The following is a 22,603-nucleotide window of genomic DNA, read 5'->3' as shown; positions in this document are numbered from 1 at the left end:
GAGGAGCGGCGCGCGTGAACATCCCGAAACCGCCAAGCACCTCCCCTCAGGCGGCCGCCGAGGCGGGAACGGGACCCGCGGGCAGACAGATGGGCCCGCTGACCAATAGCAAGTTGGGCAGCCGGGAGGCGGAGCCAATCGCGAGGGCAGGCGGGCGGCGGGTGGGAGGAACATCCGGTTCGGGGCGGGGCCGCACGTCGTGCTGCCGCGGGGGGGCCAGCCAGCTGGGCGAGCCGAGGGGAGCGGGAACTGCAGCGGCGCCGGTCCGACCCGCGGCCGCCATGCCTGGCATCGACAAGCTGCCCATCGAGGAGACGCTGGAGGACAGCCCTCAGGTAAGGGAGGCGAGGAGCAGCTCGGTGAGGGCAGATCGGGCTTGACTCGGGAGCGCCAGGCCTAGCGCGGAGCGGCAGGCCCGGCCCGGCCCGCTGTCAGCCCCGCGCTGTCCCGGAGCGGTGGCGGCCGCTCTCCGCCGCGCGTTCCCCGCTTCGGGCGGCGGTGCCGTGCGGTGCGTTCCCTCCTGCCGCCCCTCAGCTGCGCGTCCGCCGCTGTCTGGGAGCGCCCGTGACGGTACGGCGCCCGTCGTCGCTTCTCGAGAGGGTTTTTGGGCGTCTTCGTCTCGCACAAAAAAATGCGAACGTTTTAATAGACGCGCCCGTGGCGTTTGTTGCCGCTGTCAGAAGGCGGGGACGCGCAGTGCCGAGATGGCTACGGTTGCTCTGGTGTCTGCCTCCATTCCTGCTGCTTGACCTTTGTCGGCGATGCCGTATATTACACGGCCGTTTATTTCATGCTGCTATCAAGCACAAAAATGTGTCCTTCAGTAGCACCGGTTTCCCTTGCTGCCTGCAACAACAGCAGTTACTTTGTACCACCACTTTTCTTCTCCATGGAAAAGTTTTCGGTGTGAATATCTACATAAATTATTCACTCTTTTGAATTAGATCCTTGTTTTGCTGCATTGTTTATGCAGATGAGCAAGAGTTCCAACGCTGGCATAGCTTATTCAGTGATAGTTTTGATTCCTCAACCACAGAAACTTTCACTTGCTAAATAGAGCATTTTAATCCCTAAAATGACAGTGACGGCTACTGTGACAAATCTAGATCGAGTGAAGGGACAGCCTGGAAAAGGCAACAGAAGAAGGCTGTGTAGGAGGTGTATCATTGCTTTCCAAAAGACAGTGTCCCATATAGCTCTAGTACCAGATGTCAGATCTGGTTTGTTGCGTGGTCTCTGGCCCAGAGTCCAGACCAGATGCACTCTCGCATAGAGGAATGAGTTATGAAAGTGTTGGAGTAATTGTAGTTTAACATTGAAGATGTCCTTTGAAGATCTGTTCTCCGTTGATGGAAATTAGAACTATTTGTATTTATAGGGAACATCAAGTGTTCAGTCTGATAGGATCCCTATCAAATGGGTTGGTGAGGCGTTGAGGCTGAAGTGTCATTTGGGAAGCACAGACTACAGAGTTGCATTTTGGATTCTAATTGTCAATTCAGGAATCTCTTATTTGGTGCTGTCTGTCATACACGCAGACTAGCAAAACCTCACTGTGCTGGATTGTTGATAAACTGTTACATTATTTCCTGTGAGAACTATACAGTTCTTCTGTCTTCCAGGCAACCCAACGTTTCAGGTGAATTCTGGTTTGTCACCCTTGGGTGAATGCAACTGTGGCTCTGTAGTGTTGTACTACATCAGTTCATTTCTTCTATTTTGAAATCTATTCAATGGAAATGATATCATTTTGACAATTGCCAACAGCATGCTGAAGAAAAGGAAAAACCTGCTGTCTTAGTTGCCATGGCTTTCTGGGTGACATGTTTATATTGTTCTGTTGTCATGTTAAAAAAGACCATAAGTCTAGACAGTTTTTCAGTGCTGAACTGTGCTGGAATTCTGATATGTTTGAGATGCTAACTTCAAACCAAATTTATTCTGCATCCGAGGTGGGGAAGAGATCTTAAATAGTAAATAAACCATTGATTTCCCTTTGGTGCAGGGTAAAAATCAAACCACCCAATTTTTAGATATAAACCAAATGACATTTTATGTTGTCTTTGATAAGAAAAGCAGCGCAGTTTAGATAGTGCATATGTTGTACACACATTCAGTGTGCATATATATGCATTTAGAGAGAGAGTTTCTGCTCTCTTATAACTGATATTTTAATAATAGAACCCATAGAAATGCTTTATTCCACAGAGTTCTGTATTAGAGAGTAAGTAGAATCCAGAAATCAAACACGATAACATTTTCAGATTGCAGGGTCAGGTTTGGTAATGCTCTGGTTTAAAGGTCATGAATATATAATTCAGTTTTTATGGTACTATATAATTTTTTTCTTCTGCATTCTTTCATGTCTGGAAGACTCACTGCTATTAGGATGACACAGCGTGGTGTCACACCTGGCAAACATCTGAGCTCTCCACCTCTTTTCTCCTCCACCCACCCCCCAGCACTTTTTCCAGTTGTTTTACAAACAAGAACCATCATTAAAGTCATCTGCTGCATTGGTAATGCTGTTTGCTCATGTATATCCATTCCCTTCAGGTTTCCTGTAGACATTACGTGGTATGATCACATCTGTGGGACAACCACTCATCAATTTGAGTTAAATAAGAGGCTTTCACGATCAAGTGATCAAATCACACTTAATACATGTTTATACAAGGGAGATGGACTACATTCTAAGGCACATTTCAAGTCAAGTATTCAACTTGTTTAATCTATTAAAAGTTCTTATTACTTTGTATGCAGCACAATCCAATGCTTTTCACTGATCTCATCAGAGAGATTTTCCTGATCTCCTGCACTGGTCTTTCATTTCTTCCCAAGTCCCATAAGTCCCATCCATTCCTCTTCAAGGAACCTACAGTTACTTAGCCCAAGGAAGGCTAGGAAAGACTTAAGTTCAAGTGTTTAAAACCAACAATTTCTGGGGGGTTAAAAAAATCAGTTACATAGTCATGATTCTCTTAATTTTTTGTCTGGATGTTGTTAGTATGATCCTAAAAATGAAAGCACAGTCTTCTTGCCAAGAAGTTAAGAGTTAAAGGTTTACTTTGTGGGTTTTACAAGTGATAGTCCTTGCATCCAAGCATCACAACCAGTATTTTAGTGCAATACTGCGTAGCTTGTGCAGCGTTACAGTTACATTCTCTGCTCTTCCTCCTTTTGCCAAGCTATTTGATAACCTTATGGATAGGAGTAATACTGCTTCCAAATGCAAAGAAGATGTAGACTCTATCAGCTGGTATGTTTGTTTGATTTGGTTACTTTCAGTTCCTCAGCCTTTTGATCACAGCATCAGCTGCTGTGGCAGACCTTAGTTACATACCCCAGCACAGCCAGCAACTATTCATGCAGAAGAGAGAGCATAAGAAAGCCACAGCTGCTCTTTCTGCAGAAGCAACATGTACCTGGCATGCTGTTTAATTCCAGGCAACTTTCCTTAGGGATATACCATAATGATATACCAGTAATTGCTCACAGTTCCAGTGTTTATCATTTATACTTACCCATTCCTCTTGGTCCTGTCTGGAAATGTACTTTGACCCAGAGAGATGCTGATAGCACCAATGAGACTGAGCTTGAATGTCTGTTTAAAATACCTTAGGTTTTTTTTTTTTAATTCTCTGCTATGCAGCACGTAGCATTCCTGGAAATGGTGGTGGATGCTGTGACAGAGGCTTTACAAACTTTTCAGAAGTGAAATCTACAGCACTGCTGCTTAACTTGGAAATCCTGTTGCATTTAAGTACTACTCTGCTAACTTGGCACATTAATGTTTTGTCCAATTCATTCTTACAGACCCGTTCTTTGCTGGGAGTATTTGAAGAAGATGCTGCTGCAATTTCCAACTACATCAATCAGTTGTTTCAAGCAATGCACAGAGTATATGATGCACAGGTACTGTCACTGAATTCCTGAATACACTGTAAGGCTTTCGAACCACATTTTATGTCTCTTGCTCTTTTGGAAAATTTTATGAACAAAGTATGTCTTCTTAAACTGTAGAAGTCTTTCATGATTATAAAATAATGTTAATAATTGAAATAATGCTTATTGTTTTCCTGTATGCTAGAGGATGGTGAGGTCTAAACGCCAATTGTCACACAAGATTTCTTTTACAACAGAATTTCTTATGACAAGTAGAAAGCCTTTTTTCTTATTCATGTAGTTTTATTGTGTTTCCCATATATTTCTAAAATGCTCCCTATGAAGGTCTCACTGTGTGCAGCAGTGGATACCAAGTGAGATTTTTTTACCCACAATACATCCAAACTGTAACACTCATCTGTCAGTAACTCTACTGACAGAGTGTTCTGTGATTTCTGAACAGACTATTTTTAACCGCTGAATACCTGTACTGGTGGACATTTTTACTGATTTGTTAGGCTTACTTATTACTGTTGATCTTACTTTACTACTGCCCTTCTATTTTGCTTTTAATTTTTGTACTTTCTCCCATGTGTACGAGTCAGAGCTGTTGGTAGCCAGGTAGTCCTGAAGACTGCTGTAATCTTTTCTTTCCTTCACAGATATCAAAAATTAGGAGAGCAAAATTGAAATAAGTAAAAGCAAATATGTACTGCATGTCATCAAAAATAGGGGAGTCATTGTGCATAGTACAAACTGTGAACTTACTACCTGAAAATACTGATTATTTGCAGCTCTTAACCACTGTATGGAAATGGAAGGGCAAAATTCTTAGGTTTTCTGAAAATCTGTAATTAGGATTCCTGTTCCACATCTGCAGTAATTTGCTTTTCAATACATGATTTAAATTATTATTTTTTAAAAAATTGAAGTAACAAACTTTTTTTCTAAATTAGAATGAATTAAGTGCAGCAACTCATCTGACTTCAAAGCTTCTGAAGGAATACGAGAAACAGGTACAGTATAAATCACTGTTGATTTGTGTGGTCAGGACTATATTTTTGTAGTCTTTTATCTCCCAGAGCACAGTACACAATGTATTCGGGTTAAATCCACAAACTGTTAAGGTTGGTGGCTCAAATCTTTGCCAAAAGAATCAGCTTATCTTTGTGTCAGTACTTCCAGTGACAACACAGGTGCTTTCCATTCTGTATAAGAAAGTGGTGCACATAAAGAGTTTGCTGAAGAAAAACTTGTCCTGTTATTACTGTTTACCAGAATTAGCTTATTAACATTCATCATGCTAAGAAGAAGTCCTAGATGTTTTACTTCTGGTGTTGTTTTAGAATAGTTCAGTTGGAAGATGCCTACAAAAGATGAAGCAGAAGTTAAAGCATATTAATGAGGGCATTATCCAAATGCCTTCTGAACACCGACAGACTTAGGGAATCAGCCACCTCATTAGGAACCCTGTTCCAGTTCCTGATGACTCATGATGAAGATATTTTCCCTAATATATAGTCTGAACTTCCAGTTATGCAGCCTTGTGCCATTCCCATGCATCCCTTAATCTGTTCAAGAGGAGAAGGGGCAGAGAAGAAAGGAGGGGAGGGAAGAGAATGTATTACTTACTATTTTCCAAAAAATATATACTTTTTTTTCTGAGACAATTAAAAAAAGTGCTTCACAAGGTAGTCCCACAGAGTACTACAACTATATCATATTTTAAAATAAATGCCTAGTACTTTCTCAGACATTATATATACATGAAAGGCAGAAAACACTTTAACCAGCATTCCTCCTTTTTTTTTTTTTGCAGCATTTCCCACTAGGGGGAGATGATGAAGTTATGAATTCTACTTTACAGCAATTTGCAAAAGTGATTGATGAGGCAAGTACTTGCATTTATTTCATTTACTTAATGAATGTTTGTTGTATTCACTTTGGCTTGCTGGACTGTAGTTTTTAAGAAAGAAGCCTCAGAAATGGCTTTCATCTGATGCTGAACTTCTGTTGCAGTATGTGTTTAGGGTTATACAACCTGAAGGTAAAGAATCAATTCAGCAGAATAGTGTCTGTTGTTAACGACTAAGGTAGTTTAACCATAAAACAAAGAGCATTACAGAATAATAAATAAAAGAAACTGTCTCATCAGGGTATTTGCATGCCCTGATTTCAGATACCTGACTGACGAAGGAGCATTTTGCTGTCTGCTTTACAGACAGGCTGAGTGACAGACTTTTCTGAAAGATATTTTAGCATCGTGAAGAATCAGGATTTTTATCATGGTGCAATGCCATCTTTCTGACAATCCATCAATCTGGAATACTGATAGAGGGAATAAAGGAAAATACATTGCTGTGAAAGCCTTCTACGCAAAGATGATAGTGAGATAAGAAACCTCAGAAGAGAAAAGCTGCAGAACAATTTTGCAAATTCACCTAAAGTTGATTTCACATCAGACTTCAGTGAAACCTTTCTTTCTTACTTTCGTTACTCTCAGCTCTGTTTTCCTAAGAATGTCCTTTTTCCCCGTGTTTTACAGCTCAGTTCTTGCCATGCAGTACTTTCAACTCAACTTGCAGATGCAATGATGTTCCCTATTACCCAGTTTAAAGAAAGAGATCTGAAAGGTAGGGTGGTCAAACAAATACTTCTTTTTCCAATGGCAGCAATAACAGCATTCTATCTCTATAGTTCTTAATTTACATGATAGTATGTGCCACTTATTTATGAGCTCTCAAATGTATGCATCTCCTCATGCTTTTAGTATAAGTTGTTTATAAGAACTGAATACTGCAGATGTTACAACAATACTACTTACATTATGGAAGCAGCTATTCAAGGTGAAAGTTTTGGAGTTGCTAGAAATATTTTCAGAGAGTTTGCATGTTTAGGAAATAGTTGTGTATGTACCAACATCAATATAACAAATGGACTGAAGTAAAAAGATAGAGTACTAAAGCTATAGTATTTCCCTTGTTACTGTAACACTAATAAGGCAATGGAAAGCACAACAGTAATAACCTAAATACAGAACCCATAGACACAGAAACAAAAAAAGCTGCTTATCTTTGGAAGGAGTCAGGTAGATAGCAATCTCCAGTGAGGTACCTCCACTGCCAACCCTTAAATGAGGTCTGGGAAGGGGTGGGTCCTGCTTACACCCTTTCTAGTCACTCAGCTGAATTGCATTGCGTGCACCTGAGCTCCTCTGGATGGTCTTTTATCCTACTGCTAATAATTTTTAAGTGTAAGCATAACACGAAGAACTTTCTATTTCTGTCTCAGCTCTGGCTTAGCCTGCCTGGTGTAAAATAATGGAACTAAATATGATAGATTTTACTCAAGGTGCTAAATTGAAAAGGCTGGCATGGTGTAGGGCAGATAATTTGAAAGGATGGAATTCAGAGGAGATACTGCAGAGGATAGTCTATTTCCATAAGGCTTTATATAGATGGTGCACAGACTACTGGGAAGTTAAGGGTGGCTCACCTTTTACGATGGTTGAGGCTCACCGATGACCACACAGGAGGGATCTCCAACAAGAGAACCTTCTCTGGTGGTGCTCAGCCCTTAAATGGGGTCTGGGAGAGGTGCAGCCAGACTCCACCCCTCCTGCTCACACAGTGCATTGCCTTCACCTGTGCTCCTGGAGCTGACTCAGTGCTCACCTCAGGTGATCCATCAGTGGTTCAGGCCGTGATTCAATAGTTCACATACACATGGTTTCATAGTGCTGCTTAGAGCCTGGAAAAATCTCCTGTCAATATTTTCTGAAGAGGTAATGGTAGCAAATTAAATTTTTCTACTGGCATTTTTTGTAAACACCAGATAACATAGTATTAAATTATACAATACTTTTTTTATGTACTTCACAAACACTTCAAAGCTTTTGCATGTTTTTTTCTTTGTCTTTGCTTTACACTAACCTTGAACGTAACTTTGTGCTAGTTCATGTTGTAAAGTGACACAAAAATGCAGTCAAGATTAGAGTGAGTTTTCCTAAGTATTGTACTGATTTCTGTTTCCTCAATGAGACTGAAAAATCAGCTAGATCATGACTAACTTGAGGTAGGAGAAGCTGCACATGTATGAGTAATCACAGTGTCGTGGGGTTTTATGTTTCCTGATACTTCCCCTTCTCACGTGCTTCCACTTCCCCAACTAAGACCAAAGCCCTGAGCAGAACAGTAGCTGATGCTTTTGGACTTATTATCTTCTTTAAAGACTTTGGAAAAGAACTTTCTCATTAACTTACTACAGTACAGTGTCATTTTGGTAAGTCAGAGAGCAACACGAATGGCACTAGCATCCAAAGTAGGACAGACTTCACCAGCTGCAAATGCCCGTACTGATAATTGTATGAGGTATTAATATACCATTATTATTATTTATTTGTTATTATATACCATTATTATTTATATACCATTATATGGTATGAGGTGTGAACTGAAACTGTTCAGCAATGTAACATGGCATGAGAAGCCTTTATGTGTGTGTGTATATATATACATATATATATTTATGTTAATAATAACTTCACTGATTGTGATATGTTGTTTCGTAGAGATATTAACTCTAAAAGAAGTTTTCCAAATTGCAAGCAATGGTAAGTGTAAAATAGTCAATGTTACAATGTATTGCAATACAACAGTATTATTGTAGAATATTTACTTGGAAAATCAGTGAAGTTAGTTGGAAGGCCTAAAGTAATTATGCTGTAATTCGTTTTCAGTGGTATTTAGGCACCCAGCTCTCCTTGAGCAACTTGTAAATGTCTGCTTTGTGTACCAAAGCATTAAGGCAAATAGACACTATTAGTCTTTCTCACAATACTTTACATGTATATATAGTTTTAAAATAATTTAGGATTATGCTTCTGAAATTAATGTAAAGAATAAGGTGTTAGCTTACTTTTTAAAGTCAGGACTTCAAATGCATTGATAAATACAAATCTCATCTCCCTAAAATCTGTTTGATACCCTTCTTCATTATTGTCAGTAGTTACTTTTGCTCCACTATGCTGTGTCCTTCTCTTAACCTAGATAGCTTAATGGCTTCAGAAGCAAAAAAGATGAGTTAGAGGTTCTCATGGAGAGTTGACTCTGTTTTGAGTCAGGTTCTCAGACTTTGAGGGAAACTGGAATTTGTCTTCAGCCCAAATATCAGTGGCCATGTAGTGATTATGAAGAAGCAAGAAGAATCCATAAAGGCTTTACTGTGACAGAACTTTGCATTTGGGTTGCTGTGCAGGACACAGGGATATGAAAGTTTTTCTGCTCTAGTTCATAAGTTATTAACTTATCAAAATGATCCCTTATTCTCTCTGTTGCTTAGACCATGATGCTGCCATTACCCGATACAGTCGGTTGTCAAAAAGAAGGGAAAACGAAAAGGTTCGTAAAACAAAATGCCCATCAGAAGACTTCTAGAGGAGTTCAGAAATATTTTTTGTCTAATGTATGTACTTATGATGAAAGATAACGTACAGCAGATTGAAGTTTGAAACTTGAAGTTTGGTAGTTGACGTTTTAATATTTCAGACAGTTTGCTTCAGAACACAAAAATAAGCTTTCTTGAATACACTGAAAAAGCTGTTAGATGAAAGTTGTGATGCTGTAGTCCAGTTGTTTTGTAACGAACTGACTACTCTTTTCAGGGGGAAATTATACTGTATATACTTTTCATGAATCCCCCATCTGTAAATTAGAGAAAGGGAATTGTGCACAGATGTTAATGTTGATAGATCTTAGAACATTACTGTGTTGTTGTTTTTTTTCTTGCTGTTCATAATGCTGCTGAGAAGGCATGTGATAAATACCAAGACTCAAACATTCTTTTTTCCCCTCCTCTTGTCAATCTCTTTAGATCAAGGCTGAAGTTACAGAAGATGTGTATACTTCCAGGAAAAAACAGCATCAGACCATGATGCATTATTTCTGTGCATTAAATACTCTTCAGTACAAGAAGAAAATTGCTGTGCTAGAACCCTTGCTAGGATACATGCAAGCTCAGGTAATTCATGTTGTGCAAGCTGTAGGTCCAAAAGAAGATGCAAGAGTACTTCATGAGAGTCGATGTACTGCCATTGATTGCAAGACCTCTTTTTACAATCCATGGAAGCAGAACCCATCTTCATCCCTGTAGCTGTTGTACTCGTTGCCATGAACATCACCATTAGCACTATTCATTTTCTGTTCAATCTTACGACATTTCCGAATCTCATCATGACATTTCCCATTGAAGTATTTTGGGGGGAAGTCTGGGTGCCAAATAAAAAGATTTAGGTCTTATCCAAACTCCATATGGCTAAATTTGAGGTTTCAGTTGCTGCACTCTATTAGCTTGTCTTTTTGTTTTGGTTTGTTTTTCTCTCCACTGGATCACGAGTGGAAATAGCTGATTAAAACTTCAGTGCGTGCAGATCTGCATGGAAGTGTACCTTATTAGAAATGAACATGGACACAGATAAGCTTGTTCCTGTGGGAGCTATTCTGAGAGAATTATAAAAATCACATCACTACTGTTTCTAATCAAGGGTGTGAAAGAATTGGAATGCTCCATATCACTCTGATTTTGTTGAATCCACAGTTAGAAGACTGATGTAGACAAGTTCCTACAGTCTCATATTTCATTTCAGTTGCTCTGCTCACATCCTCTCAACGAAATTAAATTCCTTTAAAGTGTCAGCATCAACCTTCACTTGCATTCTGCTCCTTTTGCTGAGACTGCTGGGAATAAGGAATAAAACCAGATTTCTGAAGCTTTAACCTCCTATCATTTCCTTATTGATTGGTTTATTTCGTTTCATTCATGACTAAGTTCTCCCTTTTCCTCCTTTATTTAAGATAAGTTTTTTTAAAATGGGTTCAGAAAATCTCACTGAGCAACTGGAAGAATTTCTGACCAACATTGGTACAAGTGTACAAAAGTAAGTTGTTTTTGTTCAATTTTGCACTTTTGCACAATTATTTTCCTGTTTCCACTTGGTAATGTATTATGTTTGTTAGTAACACAAAACTCACCTCAGTGTTCGCAGGGAAATGGAGTGTGAAATAGAGAACATGCAGCAAACCATAGAAGACTTGGAAGTAGCCAGTGATCCACTGTATTTGCCTGATCCTGATCCTACGAAATTTCCTGTTCATAGAAATCTAACACGGAAAGCTGGCTATCTCAATGCAAGGAAGTAAGACTAATTTGTTATTTAAATCTTAGAAAGTATTTAGCTTTGGGAAAGCTAGGAACATATGCCATGTTGTTTTGGAGTAAATGATGCTGATCTTAATTGCGTAGTTCAGCGTAGCAAGTCACATCACAGCTATTCTGTTTCTTTTGTTGGATTCCCTCATTCATTTATGAGAGTATAATGTCACTGGATTGTAGTTGTACCAACAAGATTGCAGTTGGAAATATTTTTGTATAAGTATCCAATAAAGCTTTGGGATTCAAGTTACTGATATATAGAACAAGCTTGAGTTTCATAGGGCAAACCACTGTTGCCAAAAGCACTTAGAACATCCTTCACAGCTCCATGAGGTAGCCTTCCCTCCACTGGAGGGAGCTGTTGTGCTATGAAAGTCAAACAGATCATTTTAAAGTTGTTGAACAGAAGTTAACAGGGTTTTTTTTTCAATAATTTGTGTAACAAGCTCCAAACAAGCAGATGTTTTTTAAAGTTAAATTACTTTTACATTAACAGCTAGAGTGAAATACTCATTGAATGAGCCCTGAATTCCTGCTGTAGAACACAATTATAGCAATTAATATTGAAGAGAATGTCTGAACAAAAAGGATGGCTAAACCACGAGTGTTATTGATTTTTATTCCTTTGTTCTTCTGGAAGAAAAGGAGAAAAAGGAACTCTAAGCAAAACTTGGGTAATCTCACTGAATGATACAAAATACTTGGAAAATTCAGGTGTCCTACATATCTTAGTAAATGCTTACCACAAAGTTTTCCAATGAAAGTAGAGTTCAGAGATCGTATAAAATATTTTGATAGTGTGTATCATGTGGTTTCATGTATGTGTGTGTCTTAAAGCAGTGCTGTAAAAACTGAAAATCAAAATTGAAGAACTGATGTCTTTTTAATCTCAGTACAGTTTCATAAAATCTAAGAAAGAGAATATTTAGGTATACTTTGCCCAGCAGGGGATTTAAAATAAATATGCAACAGGTACAAAGAGACTGATTTAGTTGTAAAACTAACCAAAAACATTAAATGGGGAACATTTTTTTAAGTGTCCACATGGCTTGCTCATGTAATTTGTTTTTTTATTTTTTTTTTAATTTCTAATTATACAGCTTGACTAAGCTCTTAGCCCAGTAAACAAGGATCTCTTTTCATGTTCTAGTAAAACAGGGCTGGTATCTTCCAGCTGGGAGAGGCAGTTCTATTTCACTCAAGGTGGAAATCTGATGAGCCAGGCAAGAGGTGATGTGGCTGGGGGACTTGTCATGGACATAGACAATTGTTCAGTAATGGCTGTGGACTGCGAAGACAGACGGTACTGCTTTCAGATAACATCTTTTGATGGTAAAAAGTAAGTATTCTTACATGGGCTTTATCTGTAAGAAAGTGTACTCAATACTTAAGATAAGAAATATGGATTGACTCCAGACAGATTATAGCTTGATGGGTTTGGGGTGCCTTAGTCTGGGATGTCTGCTGATGTTACAGAGGTGTCTGCTTTTGTTCCCTAGCAGCTTCTGCTAACGTCACTGAGCCATACTTCAGAATCAAATTACAGTAGTCATCTTACAGTGGTATCATACCGTAGCTTTCAAGTACAAATTCAAACTGAGTATTATCTGTGGGGAAAAGAGAAGGCTTCAAACTTGACCAGCTTTTTCTGGGTGGCTCCAAAGCAAGTTTTTATTTCATCTGAGATTATTTGTCATGTTATATTAAACTCCTGATGTTAACTTCTTATTGATTTGGGGATTTTTAAAAGTAGTTCTGGTTGTTTTATGAAAGTAGCTTTTTAGATTCTGATATCTGGGGAATAATGCATAAGCCAAGTTCAATAGAATGCTTTGGATGCTTGTTAGAGAAAATCTATCTTGGCAACTCCCATTTTCTTTACAATGTGTATAGTTCCTGTAAACTATGCTGAAGACCAGTAAGTAATTCACACCTCAAGGTTCAGAGTTTATGTCATGTTAACAAAAATGGCACTACGTGAATTTACCACTGTGCTTACCCCTTACATTAAACCAGTATCTAACTTCTAAGTGCTTATGCTGTAAAACAATGGCTTTAATGTATTTAAATTCGCATTCATTTCAAAATGACTTTTCAGTGGACTATATGGTTAGAAATATAACAGTAGACCCCAGTCTAGCATAGGTGTAAGTACATCCCTATGCTGTCATCATTTGTTTAATTCTACCTTAAATTCTCAGTAATCAAAAAACTATATTCTTTATTCTATATGACTACATATTTTCCAGCTGATCAGCGAAAATGAGTGTGCCACAACATGCTTTTTATTGCTTAGTAAATTATCACTTTCAGATTATGTATATATCAGAGTGAGGTACCTTCCCTTCAGAAATTATTTTAATGTACATGAACTGAAAAGTAGTCTGAAAAATGGTAGTAGATATGGAATAAATGAAATAATTGTTAAAAAAATAATAACCAAACAGTAACCTCAGTGTCTTGTCTTTTCATACCTTAGTCTGTTTTAAAAATGGTGCTGATGTCCTCAGAATGGGGCTGCTAGTTTTCTCTGATGCCAAGAAATTCTTCAGGAAACAACAGTTACTCTGCTTCAGCTCAGAAGTATCGCTCAAATTAACTTCAGTATATTTGTGCATATTTTTGAAAGGCTGAAGCTTTTGATGCAGTACTGCATACCTTAGGAAAACACTCTTGTTTTTCAGAGTTTGACCTAAATTAAAACTATGGAAAAATATTTTTCTTAAGTGAGTGAGATGAACTCTTCAATTGCTGTGACTGGATGGATGTTGTAGAGGATACAGGAAACTGAATTTTCTTTCCTCAGTTGAACGTTACCTGCACTCAGTTCACAGAAACTTCAGGCTTGATTATTTCTTTGTGCAATGTACAAACACGAAAAGGGAGTTTCTCATCTGCAATGACAGGTGAGGCATTTCAAATAGGCAAAATATTCCTTTCTGTTCTCCTCTTTCAGGTCTTCAATCTTACAGGCAGAGAGTAAAAAAGATTATGAAGAGGTAAGCTTACAGGAGGTTCACGTGGAGTCGAGTGAGTTTTCTGTTGCATGGAAGGGAATAAATCAATAAAAACATTTGAAGTTGCAAGTTTTATATTCTTCAGGCAGTAAACAGTGAACATTCTGTCCATGACAACTTTCAGTAAGTCTGACAAAATATTACTGTTTTTAAATCCTTTTCCATATTGGGTTGGGATTAGAAAGAATAAAAGTGTTCTAAAAGCCTCTTAAGGCTAATGTTTGGGTGAGCAGCTGAATAAGGAAATGGAGAAAATGTGGTACATTCAGCCTGGATTTCTCTGCAAACTTTATTGTTACATTGGTATAAAATAATGTTTTATGCTATTTTTAAGGTTTTTAGCTGGGCTGTGTTAGCCTGGCCCTGAAATTACAAATGAGGTGGAAAAGGTGCTGGAAGCAGTCAGTGCTGGGGGTATTTAATTGAATTTCTTGGAAAAAAGCAATGAAAAATCTGCTATTTTCTTTTCTCCTCTCTTTTTCAGTGGATATGCACCATAAACAACATATCAAAACAGATATATCTAAGTGAAAACCCTGAGGTAAACTCCACTAAAATTTATCCCGTCATTCATATTTTCATACATACATATGCTCAAAATGAACAGGAGATTAACTGGGTGGAGCTGGGTAGCACAGAACTGAGTACTTCCCACGTGTCGAACCTGAAACTTCTCATTGTGTGGCTTCATGAATCTAACAAAGCATACTCCCAATTCTTACAGAAATGCTTCTGTAGAAAGGGTTGAAATTGTATTTTGAAGGAAGTGTTTTCAGTTCCTTGTTCCCACCTATGTGTTGCAGGAGATGGCTGCACGTGTGAACCAGTCGGCTCTCGAGGCCGTGACTCCATCGCCTTCGTTTCAGCAGAGGCACGAGCGCATGCGTCCAACTGTGTGAGCTGCTCAACTGTGGTCACTGGAAGAGCACTTCCATAGAAAGAATCCTGCCTTAGGTTGCAGTAAAAAAAAACAAATGAAACAATTCAATGACAACAATATAAAAAACCCCAAAACATAAAAAAAACCCACAGCTTTCTGTGTTCAGAGTGAAACTTTGATAGGCTGGAGGAACAGTTCTCAAATTCACCTTGTTAGTGGTGTTTAGCACCCACTGTTACTAACAGTCCAGGTTTCCTGACTGTTAGAAGGTTCTGTTACAGTCCATCTGGTTTGTTTGTTCTGTGCTTTCATAAGGAGTTTTATCTGAACGTGTACAACTCCTGGAAGCAGACCTTAGACTGAATTGTATTTTGTGTGCAGTTGCACACTGATGTTAATCTGATGGCATTATTAATACAAGTAGTAACTATAACTTGTTTGGAACGTAGGCTCCAGTTTTTTGACTATATTTGATCCTCTTCAGTTTTTAGATTTTATTTTGTTTTGGAATGTTTGTATTCATCTTCCACTGGTGTAACTGCTCATCAACCAGCCCCAAGTTAACATGCCTTCACTTTCATTTCTTTGTTTCGTTTCAGACAATCCTGTCCCCCTGCAGCCCGTACTAGCAGCACAGGGTCACTGGGATCCGAATCCACGGCTCTGTCTGCACTGTCCTTGGATTCAATTGTTGCCCCTGACACTCCTATTCAGTTTGACATAATTTCTCCAGTCAGTGAAGATCTGCCTGGTCAAGCAAAGTCTTCAGGGCAGTCAGGCAGGTAGGAAACACAGAAAGATAAAATGAAGTCCTGAATTAAATACAGATGTAAAGAATTTTTACGAAAGCACATTTAGGCTGCAGCTCTGTGCGCACACGATGCCTTTGGCCCTACTCTTTCTTGTTAAAAAAACCAACAAAACAACAGAATGATTTGCAGATTTACACTGTCTGGTGAAGCAAAACAAGTATTTTTGTTCTTGTTAAATGTAGTTATAAAACGTAGCTTGTTTTCATACATTAGATTCAAAATTTTGTTTCCTAATTTGCAGCAGCTATTCTTGCTTTAACAGCTAATGCTTTTATTACTGATCTATTTTAATAATTTGGTTTCACGAAGTATTTTCCTTTCCTATTGCTTGCTCACCCAGCAGCTTGGGTTATTTCCTCTTGGAAATTCAAGAGAAATTTGGTAGCCCTGCCTCCAGGTGATGATGGCATACGATGACACTCTTCTTAAACTGAAAGGTGAGTGAAAATGATCTAGGCTTCTAGAGTGATCTCACATATAGACAAGGTCAAATTGTCTGAGAGCTCTTTCCAAAATAGGAAAACCTTTTCTCCTAGCTGATTTTCATTCTTAATCTCCCCACACAAAAATGATAGTAAAAAACTGTAAATCAGCACTGCATTTCTGGAACTATTTGTTCAGAACTCAGACATTAGGGAAGCTTATTTGCAGTTCCAGCTCTTGTAGGGGAATAAATATCACAATATTTTGTTCTGTATTCCCCTGCCCTCTAGAAAAATAAATTCTGGTTGTTTCTCATGCGCATGAGTTAAAATGGTATATATGCAACTTTTTTTCCCCCTCTGGACAGTTCTTTGTTGTTTGCTATAACAGGATTATCAGTTGGCTAACTACATCCTTAAGAGCATACTGATTTAAAATTATCTTTAACTGTATTGCAGGAAGTGGAAAGCTTAATACTTCAGCTAAATTCATGTCATCAGTTATAACTTGATTCTAGAAAATCATGTTTTTCATACAGAGATGATTCAGAGTTTTGCATATACTATCAGTAAAAAATGGCAGTGTTCAGTACAGAATACAACATGCTCATTTAAAACAAATTATATGTGTAGACTTACCCTACTTTCTGATACTGATGGCATAATTTTTTTATTCTGTGAGATCCCATGAGATTTTGCACTTACTGTTCCCATCTAGTCTTGAGTGACAAGTATAAGCAAAACCAATTGCTATTAAAATTTGTCTGTAGTATATTTACACAGTTCAGATTTCAATGGGAGGATTCTTAATTGAGTTCTCATTATTTAGGCATTGTAGCAACGCAGACTCGGCTGCATAGGAGAGATTCACATCATTGTTCTCTGACTTAGTTCTGAAATTTGCTTTTAGAACATTTAACAATAGAGAAGGTGGTGCCTTCCTTACACCCCTGTAAAACGTAATTCAAAGTTTATGAGCCCTTGACAAGTTGATTTAGCTGCCAGTTAGGCAAGTGAATTCTTGTTAGGTGTTTTAACTAATTTCCCCATTCCCCGTAATCTTTTCAGCATTGCTTTACTGCTTTTAAAAATACAGACTTAGAAGCCTAGAGTATTTTCACTTTTCATTGTAACTAATAGCACTTCTGAGAGCCAGAAACAGCCACATTTCTCTTGACCCTCTAGGAGTAAAACCCCGGTGGTGTTTTCAGAAAGCTGCATTTGAAATAAAACCAGTGATTTTTCTTCAGTAATGCATCAACTTGAGACAGTGCTAAGAGGTGTGGTGCTCCTTTGGAGTAAAGGAATGACTAGTGCTTGGCTGTACTTCCCAAAGCTGTTCTGTCATACTCCATTCCCTTGGGCTTAATTCAAGTATAAGAAATGCCATGGGAGCCAAACTCTTTGTGGCAGCACTGGGACAATAATACCTGCTATTTTCCCCATCGTTTGAGCATCGTTTGATTTGCCTTATTCTCAATTAAATTGCTTGCCCTTACAAACTGCTTGCCTTTATCGTAGGTTATTCCTCCAGGTAACAAGTTTGTGAAATCATTCTCTTGTTTTCATTTTATGCAGCATGAGACTGCATTATTCACTAGTTCCTGTAATCTGACTCCTGCTTTAATGTTTCCGTTTTTTAATAGACGCACAAATCCTTTTGGTGAAACGGGAGGCTCAAAATCTGAAACTGAAGGTAAAAAACCCAAAACACTTCAATGCAAAATGAAGCAGAGAATTTACAAATCAAATCTGTGCATTCGTTCACCTGTACCTTTTCTGCTCACTTTTAGAGGGCTCACTCACGTTACGTCAGCAGTGTATTAGACAAGTTGAGTTAAACTGAACTGCTGCCTGAAAGTTCTGGTTTTTGTTCTCTGCTATATAATGTAATTATTTTTTTATTGCATTTCTGTATTCTTGAAACCAACTTAGAAGATCTGTATCTCACTGCGTAGTAATTGTACTGTAATTCATAAGCACAGTTGCAAGTCTGGAGTTTTCCTGGCTGAGTGCAGCTTTGGTCTTGGAAGTCATTTTGAACAGAAGCCCCAAATGAAGTTCACTTATTGAGTACTTTTGTTTCGCATAGATTCAATTCTTCATCAGTTGTTCATTGTAAGGTTTCTTGGCTCTATGGAGGTGAAGTCTGATGAAAGTGCAGATGTTGTTTATGAAACAATGCGCCAAATACTGGCAGCTCGGGCCATCCACAACATCTTCAGGATGACAGAATCACATTTATTAGTCACTTGTGACTGTTTGAAGTAAGTTTCCTTCTCGACTTCTACTGATGTTTATTTACAGAAGGAACGTTTTTCACTTTGGTAAAATTTACTTTCTGGTTTGTTTTTAAAACCAAATGTTTAGGTTAATTGATCCACAGACACAAGTTACAAGACTTCGAGTAAGTAACTTTACATTTTAAGATAAATACCCAGCAAAGTAATTCTTTCACTTTTTAAACAATTATTAAGTGTGAGCAAAAGTCACTGACAGCATGAAAAAAATAGGTGGGATTTTTATGTGGAATCCAGTAATAGCAGACTTTATTTTCTGTATTTCAAAACTGTGCCTCCCCTCCCTTTGTCTCTGTGTGGCTTATGATCATTTTGTTTATTTGGATCTTCTTTATAAAGATGCTCTTTTTGTCAGGGACCCTAAGCTATTAGCATTTCTATAAAAGGAAATACTAAGCTTATGAAATATTCTTCATATTACACAGTGTACTTTCTGCTTTTTATTTCCTTCTTTGTGGCATTAAGTTCAAAACTGCCCCAAAGCTGTGAGCTTTTACAGGTGAGGTGAAGAGCTGGGTGCGTGTTGAGCACTCTCCAGCTGCTCCTCTGAGGTGAGGAAGACCTCGCATGCTGTCAGTTTGTAACAGTTGCAGCAGGGGCCTTCAGAATTTGAAAACTTATTCTTTGCTAAGATTCGTATGAAAGTCCTAGTCCAAATTCTTTTAGAAGTTGAGAACAGAAAACATTTTTATTGTAGCAATATAACACGGTAATGTGATTTTTTTTGTTGATTATATGATACAGGTGAGCTGAACTTCTTGCAGAAAATGTTTTAGAAAAGAGCCTTGATCTGGCACCAAATGCTGAAAGCTTAATCACGAATGCAGTCTGGAAAGGGGTTTGTTTTTAAGAAGAAAGATGACTGAATCTCGCTGCAAATGCAATCCCCTCTTTTATGTGAAATAATTCCCTTCTAACCCAACTGCTTGGTGTTTGGCAATTACATGTTCAGTCAGGTTGTAACTTTCTCAGGTGTGGTTGTGTGTTTTTGATATTGAAATAACGTGCAGTACAGTGAAAATCTTTACAGAATTTCTGAAACCAATTTTAATCTCTCTGTATTTGATCCTTCCTGGCAGTTTCCTTTGCCCAATGTAGTCTTGTATGCTACGCATCAGGAGAACAAACGCCTCTTTGGATTTGTGCTTAGAACTTCAGGAGGGAGAGTTGACAGTCGACAGACTTCCATCTGCTATATCTTTGAATCAAATAATGAAGGGGAAAAGGTATTGCTGATGGTTATATCTGTTTTCAACCTGACATGGATTCCACTGTGTCGGTCCCATTCAAGCTGCCTAGGGGACTTCTATGAGAGAGCTGATGTGCTGAAAACAAGTTAACCCAATAGTTAACTGTAGAATGCTTTAGCATGCTATCGCACCTGATTTGGGAATGTGCTTTGAGAGGCATTTTTGTTAAGATTCTTACAGATGATTTCCAATCTGATTTGCATTTAGATTTCTGACTCCGTTGGACTGGCAAAACAGATTGCTCTCCATGCAGAACTGGTAAGAATCCCTTTAGGGAGCAGCATCCTCGTGAATGAGAATGCATAAAAATGAGAAGCTACACTTAGTGTAATAGAATGTGTTCTCCAAGATGCATACGGATGCAGTAATGATGTTGTGGAGAACTCAGAAGTATTTGTTCTATAGAATTTGAACCCAAGATAAAAAAAACTTCGACCAATGTCTGCCTTGAGTTGGAATCAGCTCATTACCTGTGACAAACATACCTGCCCAATAAAAGAAGCACCACTGAGTGTTCAGTCTGTTTTGAGCAAACTCAGATAAACCAACAGTGCATCAAGCCTGCTAGGCAGCTGTTACTTTCATTGTTGTTTTTGCCCTTCAGGATCGAAAAGCGTCAGAAAAGCAAAAAGAAATGGAGAGAGTCAAAGAGAAACAACAAAGAGAACTGACTAAACAAAAACAAATTGAGAAGGTACACTTTGTTGTTATTTTTTAACACTATTTTTGTTGTTGTGTTTTCTTCTTCTTTAGTGCCTTTGTTTGGTAGCTTTGTACTGCAATATCACATTCTTTAGTACAAATAAACAGTATCGTGGAATGGGGTTAATTACTGAAGTATTTTCTGTGCAGATTCTGTATAGTTTTGTATTGTAGTTCTTCAGAAGAGCTTTTCTTGGGGAGATAAGCAACAAAACATCTTCATAGGCAGATATAAGGGCAGTGCTTGAAGGAACTCCTATCACTGCCCCCATACATGGCTGTAAATAAATATGTGCCATGCACTGAGATGGTTGACTGGGAAACGAGGGGTGAGCTGGAGAGTGAGGCAGGGGCTGCAGGCTGAAGCCAAAGCTGCTGCTTCTCACCTGCTGTATTTTATGCATGGTGGGTGTAGAGGTGTTAAACTATCAGCTCTCGTACTGATGTCAGCTATTGAAACCCAGATGTCCAAATCTGAGTAATGATACTCTGTTTCCACCTCAGGCAGCTCTAACGTGAAATTATTCTCCCGGTTCCCTCCCCCTTCCTCGTGCCTTTCTCTCATCAGGACTTAGAGGAGCAGAGCCGATTGATCGCGGCCTCCAACAGGTCGAACCCTAGCTGTGGGGAAGGGCAGCTCGTGGTCCTTAGCAGCAGCCAGTCAGAAGACAGCGATTTAGGCGAAGATGGAAAGAAGAAGAGGGAATCTGAAACCTAAGGTTGCCTAGTGAATTAACAGAGGAAACATGGAAATAAGTAAGTTCTACAAGAAGTGAAATGTAGGTGGAGGGTCTGTTGTGTTATATAAAAGACTTCACGATGTGTAGACCCTAATATGCCTTGCTGTTTCTTTCTCAAGTAAGTGATTTCCACTTTTATGTCAGTTTAAGTCCTCTTTTGTATGCCAGATAGACACAGTAGTATCACCGTTCTTTTTTTCAAAATTATGTTTTCTCAAACAGTTCTCTGCAGGAAGGGGAAGAGATGGATTCTCCTTTTTTCCATGTGCCCATTGTGCAGTTGACTGCTTTGGAGACAAAACTTAAGCTCTCACTTAACTTGAGTAGTACTGAATTTTGTTCTTTATACCTTGCTGGAAACAGAAGTGGGTGTCCAGATAAGACAGTGCTAAGCTTTACAGAACTTGTTGCACGTAATTGTTCTTATAATTAGAAAGAAAAATCCTTATTAACATCAACGAGATGTGCAGTAGTTCTCGACAGAAAGACCATAGTTGTTGTTTCATATTGCACTGTATGGCACTGTCTGGTGTTTTTTGTGTGATTAAAATGCTGGACAGGAGATGAAGCCAACACTTGTCAGGCGTAGGTAAGAGCTGAAGAGATGCAGTTGCACTGCACAAGGAACGCATGCAGAGTTCCTTATCAAATAGTAAATATAATGCACATTCTTTGTTTTTCCCCACTCTCTGTGTCATGAAGAGCTGGAAGCCTTTGAGTTCGTTTCCAATACAAACAGTTACAGAAATAACAGGTTTCATCCCTTGAAAAATCTGAATCCATAAAGGCCTTGCCACCTGGATACTGCAGTTGCTGAAAATGAGTTAAAGCCTTTTAAGCCTTTTTATGGAACTGTTTTGCAAACAGAAGTGAAAGACGATGCTAGTCTACATCCTAAAGTCCACCTCCATCACATTTTTCAGAGCAGTCTCTATTTATACCTCATAAGCCTGAGCTCCATGGTCCATACCCTGTGTAATATTTATTTTGTATAATACTAATGTGCATTCATCTTTTGATCCAGAAGAGAAAACATGTTTGAAGTAAGAAGAAATATTTATTTTTGCACTAATTGCTATAAATAGTAAACTCCAACAGATGTCTCTCTAATAGTGGCCTGAGCATTACAGAAAATGTAGAAAGAGAAGAATATATTCTAAGATGTTTTATAACAGTTAGGAGTGTTTTACAGTTCACTGCAGAGCATTTTTAGTCTTCAGGTTTCAGCCCAGCCCTTTATAGCTAGAGTTGCACAGTGCTGATTCAGTGAGGAATTTCAGGACCTCTGTGCTAGATGGCTGTAGATGCAAAAAAGGGAACACTGTCCTTAATTGCACAGAAGTTGTTTTGCATAGGCTAACAAAGGCAGTCTCTTCCTCCTTGTTA

At 38.7% G+C, this 22,603-nt stretch overlaps 1 protein-coding gene across 3 annotated transcripts in view; it reads left to right on the top strand.

Moving 5' to 3' along the window:
• The first annotated feature begins 216 nt into the window (after positions 1 to 216).
• The window catches only part of APPL1 (adaptor protein, phosphotyrosine interacting with PH domain and leucine zipper 1), a 33,716-nt gene continuing 11,329 nt past the window's right edge, over positions 217 to 22,603 (top strand). Inside the window, exons 1-23 of one of the 3 annotated variants that reach the window (XM_065749808.1) lie at positions 217 to 335; positions 3,817 to 3,915; positions 4,842 to 4,901; positions 5,705 to 5,776; positions 6,431 to 6,518; positions 8,456 to 8,497; positions 9,226 to 9,284; positions 9,757 to 9,903; positions 10,737 to 10,819; positions 10,919 to 11,077; positions 12,245 to 12,433; positions 14,051 to 14,093; positions 14,596 to 14,652; positions 14,915 to 15,006; positions 15,591 to 15,773; positions 17,872 to 17,921; positions 18,318 to 18,492; positions 18,596 to 18,632; positions 19,605 to 19,751; positions 19,983 to 20,033; positions 20,380 to 20,469; positions 21,046 to 21,233; positions 21,440 to 21,737. In XM_065749808.1, the coding sequence (XP_065605880.1) occupies positions 282 to 335; positions 3,817 to 3,915; positions 4,842 to 4,901; positions 5,705 to 5,776; positions 6,431 to 6,518; positions 8,456 to 8,497; positions 9,226 to 9,284; positions 9,757 to 9,903; positions 10,737 to 10,819; positions 10,919 to 11,077; positions 12,245 to 12,433; positions 14,051 to 14,093; positions 14,596 to 14,652; positions 14,915 to 15,006; positions 15,591 to 15,773; positions 17,872 to 17,921; positions 18,318 to 18,492; positions 18,596 to 18,632; positions 19,605 to 19,751; positions 19,983 to 20,033; positions 20,380 to 20,469; positions 21,046 to 21,195 (2,127 nt within the window). In that variant the 5' untranslated portion in view covers positions 217 to 281 and the 3' untranslated portion in view covers positions 21,196 to 21,233; positions 21,440 to 21,737. The other 2 variants (XR_010623000.1, XM_065749806.1) reach the window with 2 other exon arrangements.

Source organism: Cyrtonyx montezumae, unplaced genomic scaffold (assembly GCF_038088225.1).
Source record: "Cyrtonyx montezumae isolate F1298 unplaced genomic scaffold, pur_monq_1.0 scaffold_6, whole genome shotgun sequence".
NCBI lineage: Eukaryota > Metazoa > Chordata > Aves > Galliformes > Odontophoridae > Cyrtonyx > Cyrtonyx montezumae.
Note: the sequence above shows the minus strand (reverse complement) of the source record. Positions and strands in the feature narration are given on the sequence as shown.